This window comes from Rousettus aegyptiacus, unplaced genomic scaffold (assembly GCF_014176215.1).
Source record: "Rousettus aegyptiacus isolate mRouAeg1 unplaced genomic scaffold, mRouAeg1.p scaffold_m13_p_2, whole genome shotgun sequence".
Lineage (NCBI taxonomy): Eukaryota > Metazoa > Chordata > Mammalia > Chiroptera > Pteropodidae > Rousettus > Rousettus aegyptiacus.
In genome coordinates this window covers 191,803-202,838 of record NW_023416295.1, presented here as the reverse complement: position 1 = coordinate 202,838, position 11,036 = coordinate 191,803, and the positions used below count along the sequence as shown (strand labels likewise).

The window sequence follows — 11,036 nt, the reverse complement described above, 5'->3', positions numbered from 1 at the left end:
CCTTGGAACTGAGCCCCAGGGAGCTCCCTCGCCCCATGCCTGTGAGGTCGCAGTAGAGACGCTGGCTACGAGGAAGTGGGCTGTCACCGGACTGGATCGACTGGTGCTCCGATCTTGGGCTTCCTGCCTCGAGTGTGAGAAAAAAATTTCTGTTGTTTATAAGCGACTCATTTTACGGTATTTTTGTCATATCAGTCCAAGCAGACATCGGAAATTGTTACCAAGAAGTGGGGGTACTGCTGTAACATCTAAAACCGTGGACGTGGCTTTGCTACTGGGTGGCGGGCCGAGGCTGGGACTTCTGAGTGCATGCCAGAAAAGGTCTGCATCGTCCGAGCGGGCTGTCGTGGGCGGTCCTGATGCCCCAGGAGGCGAGTCGGGGGGAGGCCCGCTCTCAGCACCCCGAGGCCACGAGCAGCAGGCTGTAGAAGTGGAGGTGAAGGCGCCTCGGGTGGAAGTGAGCGCCGTGTTCTTGGAGCCCGGATTGGGGGCCTTTGCTATAACGTGCAAAGTGCTTGGCTGAACTGTGCCCGTGTGCAGCGGCCTGTGGGAGGCAGGACTTGTGAGCCACAAAACTGGACACCTGGCTGAGGAAATCGCTACGAAAGAGCAGCCTAACCGATCTCGACACAGTAAAATGCAGGAAGAGGGAGGAGGAAGCAGGCCTTTAAGCTGCGAGGCTCCTGGCCGTCCGCGGGGAAAGCTCGGCCCACGGGCCCGGCCTGTGGCACGTGACGGTGCGCAGACCTGACGAGGGCCGCGGCCGTCAGCCGCCCGGGGGAGCCGCCGCCGGAGCGGAGGCCAGGGCTGGCGTCCCAGCCGGCAGGAAAGCCACCGCAGGCACCTGAGGGTCGGGGTGCCCTCCCCTCAGCACCCCTGGGCTGCCCCGTCTGGGGGGCACGGGCCATAAACGCTGGCGGCCTGTGTCCTCGAGGCGCCGTCCCCGCCACCCTGCAGAGAGCGGGGACCACAGCGGCCTTGCCACCTCTGCGCACACGTGAAGGATGGGTGGCCGGGAGCCTTGGGCTCACACCTGGCGGAGACCCTGGCTCCCCACGGGTGAGGCCGCTGCAGGGTGCCCCACGAGGGTGACCCCAGGTGCGCAGAGCCCCTGCTCTGCAACCGCAGCCCAGTGAGCCCCAAGTGCAGCGGGCAGGGGCGGGGCCTCCGCCCCAGTGGCCTTGGGGGCCGACGCCCGGCCGCGGCCGGCTGCTGGGGCCTCGAGGCTCTGGCCTTGCCAGGGCGGTCGCTGTCTTCTCTTTTCCCTGCGGGACGGGGACCCCAGGCCCACCCCCGCGGTATCTGGAGGCACGTGACTTGTCTGGTCTCACAGGTGCACAGCTGCCAGGCCGCTCGTGCCTGGTTTGCTTGGCGCCCGGCACCGGCCTCCCGGGCCCCCGGCCCTGGTTCCTGCTCCGAGCCCCTGGGTGACGCCGTTTGTCCCCAGCCCCAGCTCCCATCACACCGGGTCTCTGATCCTGCTGTGGCTTCTGAGGCCCCGCGTGGTAAGAAAATAAAAAGGCTGTTTTTAAATGCACACGACGCAGACGGCGCTACATCTGCAGTGTGCTTCGAGCCAGCGTCAGGGGGTGGCGGACCAGACGCACGGCTGCTGTGGGGGAGCCGGGGGCAGGTGCGGGGCTGGCGGGTGCCCGGAAAGTCGCACGCCCAACAGGAAAGGCATGAAAGCAACACCATCACCGAGTAACGGAATCGCACCCCCATCATGGCGCTGACTGCAGGGTCCCCCTGCCTTGGGACGTGGAGCTCAGGCCCCTCCGGCTCGTGGAGAGCGATAAAAGGGTCTGTTCCGTCTTTGTCTTCAGCTTACGACTGACCACTCTCCTTCAGGTTTACAAATATTTCAGACCTTTTCAAAACTGTAAGAAGAGAGACAGGCGCACAGATACACACACGTCCTAATTTTTGGGGAAAGGCTCTGGAAAGCAGCCGCCAGCAAAGGAAGAGACGCACAGTCTAAACACGCGATGGCACTCAAAACGCTCAGCCATAAAAATAAAAGCCTTTTATTTGGTTTTTCTACGAGTCACAGGATCACAGGTGACGCCCTCAAACCCGCGAGACCTGTGGCCACACCCACAGCAGCTGCAGCATCTGAGAAACCGCGTGTCACGACAGGACGCCCTTGGCCAGGACGAAGCTCCGCTGAGTCACGGGGTCACCTTCTTATAGGTGATGTGAAGATGCTGAGTCATGGGCTGGGTCGTGGTCGCCATGGAGACTGTCTGTTCAAGTTTGCCTTCAGAATTCAGCCTGAATTTTCGGGTAATCTGAGAATACAACGAATACGAAGCGCCTGAGTTTCACCTTCCAAAGACACGGCACGTGCCGGAGGTCCTGCGGAGCGAGCGGGCGAGACACCTGGCCACGGAGGAGGGGCGTGCCGAGGTCCAGGTGTCCCGACCCCCGGCCCGCGCCTTTCGCAGCCCCGCAGCCGTCCCCAGACCAACGGACAGCAGGGACACGCGACTTGGTCCTGCCCGTCGGACAAGAGCCGACCTCCCGGCAACCTCCTGTCGCCGGCCACGCTCACGCTGCGGCCGCCCTGCGGCTGGGGCCGTTCCCGTGACCCGGTGCTGGCGCTCCGGAACCACCGCTCATCCCAACAAGTTACGGCGGCTGCTTCCAGCAGGAGCCCCCGCGCGGGCGACCCCGGTGAGAACGAGTGAGAACGCCCTCACCGCCGGGGCCACCTGTGGACGGCGCGCGGGCGGGGCAGCTGCCGAGACGCCGGGGGCCGGCCCTCCCCGCGTCCCGGAACGTGCCGGAACGCGCCAGAGGCCCCGTGGGGGAGGCAACGTGCACCTCCTCTGTAACGGCCTGACCCTCTGGCAGAGGACAAGCCGGGTTCTACAGAGCCCGTTTTCAGGCACCCGAGGCTGCAGGCTCAGGGCCCAGACAGAAGGGGGTGAGGTGGCGACCCAGCGAGGCTCTACACCTGCCAGGTCAGCATGCTCGCTGCCGGCGTGAGCTCATACCACGTCACCGCACAACGGCCCGAGTGTGGCCTCTCCCTCGGCCTCAGCGCCGTCTTTGCGCCTAATCTGTGAACACGGCACCGTGCTCTGGAACGTGGTAGCACGGAGCAGGTGAGCAAGAGCCGGGCGGACAGGCCTGGGAGGGGACGCCAGGGCTGACGCGGGGCGACCTCTGCCCCGGCCCCAGGGAGGGCAGCACGCGGGACAGCAGGGCGAGCGGCCGCCCAGCGCCGGGCCCGCGGGTGTGCGTGCCCTGCTCAGGCCGGCAGCTCCCACCCACGGAGCGTGGCCTCCAGGGTGACGGTGGCTTCGTGATGGCAGTGCCAGTGCACAGGCTCCCCAAGAGTCACCTGTGACGTCCTGTGGGCTTCACGGCCCCTTGGACGGAATTTCTCGTGCTACTTTCCTCTTCCTGTTAGAAGAGTCTGTGGGACGCGGAGCTGAGGCAGGCAGGCACAGCGCCACTCAGGAGACCCGCCCAGGTGCCCGCGGCCTCTGGGGACAACTAGCGGCTGGTAAGGGAGGTCACTGGGAACGGCCCTGTGGTCATCCCGAGGCTGCCACGGGCTGGCCCTTGGTCCTGCACAGCAGGGCTGGGAGCAAGTGTCGCCCTGCAGCGCGGCTCGGGCTGCTGGGGGGGCCCCGCCGGGGGGGGCTGCACTCTTGGGTGGAGGCAGGTCAGAGCCTCTGAAGCCACAGGAAGGGTCCACCATTTTGGGGGGTGGGGGACCACCCAGACCCACCGGATCAGAGTCTACATTCCAACAGGAGCCACGGATCCACCACGAGTTACGGCGCAGGGACGGGACGGGTGGCAGCTGATTGCGTACAGTGCGGCCATCAAGACACAAGCGAAGGGACCTTCCGACGCCCCCGGGCGGAAGAAGCAGTGTTTAACACTGCGGTGGCCGGGGCCGGGGAGCGGCTGTGGCCTGCCCGACACTGCTGAGGGAGGGTGGGTGGCTCTCCGGGACATGGCGAACGTGGGAGGTGACGGGGAGGACAAGGTCGAGGCTGCGGGCGCCCGGGCTGCCACCACCCACTAGGACCCTGGGACAGAGGACTGGCGAGGAGCAGGCTGCAGGGCACATGGATGCGCGGCGCCCTGGGAAGAGGGGCCGGGCGGCATCTCTGGGGTGGGCCCGGGTGACACCGATGAACAGCCGGGGCTGGGACCCCCCGCTCTCACCCTGCTCCCAGGATATCACCGGCCACGTGGCTGCCGGCCCGTCATGGGCCCGAAGTTCCCTCTGCACCGCTGACCAGCGCCTGGGCTGGGAGCTGACGGCGAGCAGCCCTGGCCCGGGGTGGCCACTGCCCCACGCTGGCCGCGGGACGGCGCGCAGCTCGCCGACGCGTTCCCTCGCGCTACAGGGCTCGGTGCCGAGAGAGCGGCGCCAACGGGCAGCGCGGGCCCTGACGGGGACACCGCTCTTCCTGGGCCGCACGCGCCTGCCTGGGAGGGCCGCGGCCGCGGGCGCAAGCGGGGGTGGGGACCTCTGGGTGTCCTGAGGCTTTTTCAACATTTTCCCCTTGTTCTTGCGTTTTGTTCAGTAGGGAACGGGAGCCCAACAAAAGGTCGGGGGACGGAAGAGCTCAGGCCTTGGCTCAGGCCTTGCCACGTGCCGTCCGAGGCCGGCCTGCCAGGCGCCGCGGGCCACCCGTCACCACGGGACGGCCACGTGCGCCGAGCTGCGAGGGCATCCCCCCTTCTCCCCGCGTTACTGAGACCTCACGGTGCCGGCTTCAGCTGTGCAGTGTGACGACCTCGGTCACGCACGGGTGGCGAAACGACTGTGGTGGGCGAGCCACGACCCGGCACCGTGCCCGTGTGCGCGTGAGGCCGGAGGTCGGCTCCCAGGCCCGCGCCGCGCTGCGCGGCTGGCGCCAGAGTCGCCCGCTTCCAACCGGCAGTGTGGGCCTCCGCCAGGGCCCCGCCCCTGCGCCCCGCAACCGCCACTCTGCTCTCGGCCCGGCGAGGTCTTATGCTCTGTCTCCGCATGTCAGTGAAATCATGCGGCATTTGTCTTTCTGTCTGACTCACTTCACTCAGTCCTCAAGTTTATCAACATTGTGGCGAATGGCAGGACTTCGTCCTGTATTATGCCTAACACGCGTGTGTGTGTGCGTGCATGCGTGTGTGCACGTGTGGGTGCGTGCGTGTGCACGTGTGCCCGTGCGCGTGTGTGCATGTGTGTTGCGTGCGTGTGCGTGTGCGTGTGTGCGTGCGTGCGTGTGAGCACGTGCGTGCGTGCGCGTGCGTGTGTGTGCGTGTGTGCACCACATCGGCGTCATCCCCTCACCTGCTGACGGGCGTGCACGGTGTGTCCACGAACACCGGCCCTGAGCGGGGCGAAGCGGCTCCCTTCCCTGGCAGGCCCCGTGAGCGGAACCTGTTTTAAAGCTGTGCACACAGCTCAGGACTCAGCCAAACCCGCGCTGCCTCCTGACAGCGGGGGGATCCGGGGCCGCGTGGAGACAAAGGCCAGGAAGCAAACTGGGGGGAAGGGCCTCGCAAGAGCACAGGCGGGACGCTTCCCTCGCGGCCTAACGGCTAACGGGACAGCGGAGAAGGCGGGTCGGTTTGAAAATACGTCAGAGTAAAGCACCCAAATGGAAAAAGACTGAGGCTGGAGGGCGCTTGCTCCTGATTCGAAATTCCCTCGGGGCGACGGTGATCAGGGCGGCGCGCACAGCACGGGGCCCGCACGACGCGAGCCCCGCGGCCAGCCGCACACGGGCCGCAGCGCCACGCGGCTTCGACGGGGAAGGGACGGTCTTCTCACCCGACCGTGTCCGCGAAACAACGATGCAAAATGAATCGACTTAAAATCTCAGAAGGAAACACGGGCAAGAGCTTCATGCCATTGGATCTGGCGACGACTTCCTAGCCTTAACCCCAAACACACAGCCAACAACAACAAAAAATAAATGGTGGCCTTCATAATATTTTAACAATTTGTATAACAAAAAGCATTTTCCAAAGAGTAAAAAGATAACCCACAGAATGAAAGAAAATATTCACCAATCATGTCTAATATTAGAATTGATGTCTATAACATATAAAAAAGTCTACAACTCAACAACAAAAACCCAAACAACCCCATTCAAAAATGGACAAAGGACCTGATAGACATTTCTCCAAAGATACACGAATGGTCAACAAGCCCATGAAAAGATGCTCAGTGTCACCGATCATCAGGGAGATGCAGGTCAAGACTGCAGCGAGACACCGCGTCCCCCGTTAGGGGGGTCCCTACCGAAAAGCAGAAAACGGCACGTGTTGACAGAGTGCAGCCCAGGGGGGAGCCCCGGGCCCTGGCGGGGATGGAAAATGGGGCAGGGGACGTGGAAAACAGTGGGGTTGTTCCTTAAAACATCAAACACAGGATGACCATGTGACCCAGCAACGCCGCCTCTGGGCATGGACCGGAGTACTGGAGCAGATGTGTGCACCCGCGTTCACAGCAGCGAGACGGGGAGCACCCGCGTGTCCTTCGGGAGACGAGTGGATAAGTGCACGTGGTCCGCACACAAGGGGGCTGGGCTCAGCCTTCGGAAGGCAGGCAGTCCTCGCCACAGCATGGACGGGCCTGGGGGGCTCTGCTCCGTGATCAGCCCGTCACTGACAGACTAGGCCTGTGACTGCACTCACCGAGGGGCTGAAGGTCACCCCGGGGGGAAGGTCATATCAGAGAGGAAGGTCACCCCGGAGGGAAGGTCGACCAGGCATGGGCATCCACCTTTGGTCAGCCAGGTCACTTGGCAGAGCTGAGCCTGCCCCTCAGGTCACCCCCACGGGCCTCACCTCTGCCTACTCCCTCCCTCCTTCTACAGAAGAGGCACTTTTTTGTTTAATTAGTAAAATGTAAAGTTAGTTCCCTAGTAAAAATAGACAAAATCCAAATAAAACAGTGATAAAACAGGCAGCCTCCGGTGAGTATGAGAAGACACGAAAATACAAAAGGGGGGTGACAGAAAGCTGCATGTGTTGCTTTCCCCCCCAAACTCAGAACACGATACGACTGGCACTTGTCCTGGGAAATGTGTTACCTGCAAACGAAGCCAAGTGGGAACCTCAAGGCAAACAAGTCGGAGGCAAAAGCACCCCCCGGGTCTGGGCCCCTCTGCTCCCCGGGGCACGGCCCGGACGCCTTCCCAGGGGTCACCACTCATTCCTGGGGACCCAGCCCTTGCTAGCGAGCGGAAGCAGCGAGAGCGCTCCCAGTCACCGTGTGAACAACTGACACCCAAACAGACGCGATCTCAAAAAATCACCTAACGCGTCATGACCAGTGCACACGATCTTCAAAAAGCAGCCTGGCTCAGAGTTCCTGGTATAATTCACGGACCCGACGGCTTCCAGTGGGAAAAACACAGAATCCTCCCCAAAGAGGCTGCAAAGGCGTCTGATGAAACTCGAAACCCTCTCCTGAGTACAGCTCTCAGGACTCGAGACACGGGGCGTCCTGGGCCTGGCGGCGCCGTCTGCAGTGACCGTGACCGCCTGCAGCAGCGTCTCTCGAGGGCCGAGACGTCACAGCACCCCTCTGCGGTCACGGCTCAGTGCGACGCACGCTCGCCCTGCTGCCCGCTCAGTGCCATGCCTGAGACCCAGGGGTCAGAAAGAGACGAACATGGCTCAGGCCAACAGAAACACACAGAAACCAGAGGCTTCCCCACCACCGTCCACAACCCATTAGAAGATAAAATGGAAACAACATTCTATTTACACAGCAGCAAAAACCACACAGCATTCAAGTCTTCACTCCGCCCTGACGCGTCCAAGACCTATATGACTATACTCATGAAGAGACAAACTTCGGTACCTCCTGACCACACCAGACGAGACCGGCGGCCACTGCCACACCCACCCTGATGTAGGTTTATGGACCCGGACAAGCTAATTCGGCAGTTCCTCTGGAAAAGGAGATGCTTAAGTAACCAAGATAATTCAGAGAAAAGGATACTGAGACCTTTCCCTAGATATTAAATTTAACATACAGCTATGATAATCTTGAGTTATTAGATGATTTTAAATTACTATGGAAGAAATAAAAAGGCAAACAGAAGCAGAGCCCTTCCCCGAATTTATGGGGATGTGGCTTAAGACTGGCACATTTCAAGTCTGTGGGGTCACTGGTCACCCCACATGGCATCATGTGAAAACAAACCTGAGAGAGACTAAAGGGATGAATGTGAAAAGGAGAACTGCAGGAGTCCAAGAAAAATGGAGGAATAACCTTATCGTTTTGGAGCAGAAAAACCCTTGATCTAGACCCAAATCCATACACTACAAAGGAAAAGACCCCAGAGGCAGCTACTGAAAAGCTCACAACCTGTGGGTAGAGTGCATGACAAACTAAGCTAACGTGAGCCGCCAAATGGGGAAATATTTGCCACGTATACAATAAATTAATATCCACAGTATATAAAAAGCTCCCACAAATCAGTAAGAAAACGAAAACCCACGGGGTGACTTTGAACACTAACTACACAGAACGAGAAATAAGGACGGCCATGGAGCACGGAGGATGCTCTATCTCACTCTGTTAAACGTAAAACACGAATGAGATACCACCTTTTATTTACCAGGTTCCAAAGCATCAGGAAGTCTAAAAACGCCCCTCGTTGGTGAGGGCACAGGGAGCCAGGCTTTCTCATGCAAAGCTGGTGGGGTTGCAATCGTTAAAAAAAGCAATTTAAGAGTTATCTACCAAAATTTTAAATGTACCTATCCTTTGATCCAGCAATTCGACTGAGAGAAATTTATCCGACAGGTACGGATGCGTGTGCAAAGGTGGACAGTATAAATGCACAAGGATGTTGGTGATACAGAAACAATAAAGCTGAGCACCTCTCTGCCGCCAGCCAAGGGCCAGGCGACTAAGCCACGGTGCCCCCGCCCTGGCACGTGCGGGAGGTGACGGACATGGAGCCAGACAGGGCTCCACGACAAAACGATCAGTCAGGAAACGAGGCGCGATCCCGTCCGTGCCGAAAAGCACAGCGCGCAGCCTCGCGAGCGGGGCGGCTGGACGGGCGGGCCGGCTCACCTGCTCCACGTGCGGCTCCTTGGCGAAGGAGATCCTGGCGATGGAGTGCGATGCGATGCGCAGCTCCTGCCCGTTCACCTCGCCCTCCTCCACCTCCACGATGCCTGCAAGGAAGGGACAGCAGTCCACCACGGCCTGCCCCGGGCTCCCGGCGGCCCCGGCTCCCACCGAGGACTCAACGGCCTGCCCCGGGCTCCCGGCGGCCCCGGCTCCCACCGAGGACTCGCAACCAAGGGCTCGGCAGATCTGAACTCTGCGGCCATCGCGGCAACATGGCCTCCTTGCCTGCAACCAACCCCCTGCTGTCGAGAGGGAGGGGACACGACTTCACTTAGAGGCGGGGCAGGTGACCTACAGCAGGGCAGCCCTGCTCCAACCTCTCCCCACCAAAGGGGACCCCTGGGATCGGACGGAGGGAGGCCAGAGGAATGGACGCCCCTCTGGCTGGCCCCTCACTTCTGGCCCAACACCGCCCTGGGCAGCTCCAGTCCAGCTTGGACTAGGCCTGACTCCACCCGCTTCCAGGGAGCCAGCCTCACCTGGGCCAGTGAGCAGGTCAAGTCACAGGTGGGTTTTGAATACTTTCTAATTTGTGACCTATTTTAGGATGGCTTCCCTCTGGGGACAAAGCAGACTTGCAGACAGACAGAGCGCTTTCGCGGGACAATGAGCCTCCCTAGCTCTCTCCCCAGGGCCCCAACCCCACCGAACCCGTGGGCCATGGGGGTGGAAGCCTGTGGTCTGCAGTTACCGCAGGAACTAGGGCGGGAAGGAAACCAGCCAGTTCTCCAGAGTCGTCCCCGTGGCCCCGCCTCCTGGGGACCCCCAGAGACGGCAGACAGGCCCCAGCACGCTTCCCAGGATCGCGTCTGCGTCCCGACTGTCCCCTACGAAAGGTCCACGAGCAGGCACCAGCATAACTGAGCGCAGGGGCCCCTGTGCGGCCGCCGAGGGTACCTGTGTTCTGCGCGCTGACGAAGGCCACCTTGTTGGTGTCCGGCTCCAGGCGGATGAAGCCACACTCCCTGTGCATCGGCTTCCGCGTGTCCGGGTGGAAGGCGTTGAACCTGGAGGGCACCAGGGCGTGAGCGCAGGGGCCGCACGGGAACAAGGCACCGCCTGCTCACTCACGTGGAAGCAGCCGGACAAAGGACACCACGGGGCGCTCGGGCAACCGCGCGTGTGAGCGGAGCTGCCAGGTGCGTCCGGACCCCCACCTCCAGCACGGAAGCATGCCCTGGCACCCGGCTCAGGCCTCTCTGCTGTGCCCGGCACCTCGAGGGCACCAACTTGCTCTGTGTAACTCGGAGTCCCCTTCTCCTGGGCCCTTCCAGCCCCCACACCTCACATACTAAAGTGCTTAGCTCCAACAGGTACAATCCTACCGGACACCTGCCTGCCCCCTTGGGATCTATCATCTTGCCTGCGAGCACAATTGTTTCATACATGGAGCAGTCAGGACACAGCTTCTCGTCCACCGCCTCAAGACTGCGAATTCACGGGGCTAAGAGGTGCTGCGCTGAGGGCGTGACCCTCGACTTACAGCTGCCACAACCTGGCCAGCACGAGACGCTGCCTAGGACCCAACAGCATGCACAGGTGGGCCCACGCCCACTCTGCCATAACCCTAACGGGCAATGCTGTTTCGACCATTACCTACCTGTATTTACCAAAGTATGTATCTTGTACTCTATCTATTTCATTTTTTCTTTTAATGCTAGTCATAAAATTCTCTAATGGGTTGTAATGTGTAGCTTTAAAAGATCGCTTAGATTGTGGGTTACTTTGTGTTATTTCTACTTTTTGGGGTAGGTGCAGGGTATTACTTTGCCCTCATCCATTCAGCAAAGAATAATGCAAAAAAGTATGATAATATTTTTTAACACGAGATCTAAATTTTTCTGAAGTTGCTAGATATTATACAAAGTATCAAGTTAATTTAATAGGATTCTTAATATGTAATTAATCACACAGTACAGAC

At 60.5% G+C, this 11,036-nt stretch overlaps 1 protein-coding gene across 4 annotated transcripts in view; it reads right to left on the bottom strand.

Annotated features, from left to right (window-relative positions):
* Positions 1–2,004: 2,004 nt before the first annotated feature.
* The window catches only part of THAP4 (THAP domain containing 4), a 30,197-nt gene continuing 21,165 nt past the window's right edge, over positions 2,005–11,036 (bottom strand). For all 4 annotated transcript variants that reach the window (XM_016135150.2, XM_016135149.2, XM_016135151.2 and 1 more), the window contains 3 exons: positions 10,013–10,122; positions 9,056–9,159; positions 2,005–2,291 (listed from right to left, as the gene is read on the bottom strand). In XM_016135150.2, the coding sequence (XP_015990636.2) occupies positions 2,172–2,291; positions 9,056–9,159; positions 10,013–10,122 (334 nt within the window). In that variant the 3' untranslated portion in view covers positions 2,005–2,171. The remainder of the gene's footprint in view (positions 2,292–9,055; positions 9,160–10,012; positions 10,123–11,036) is intronic.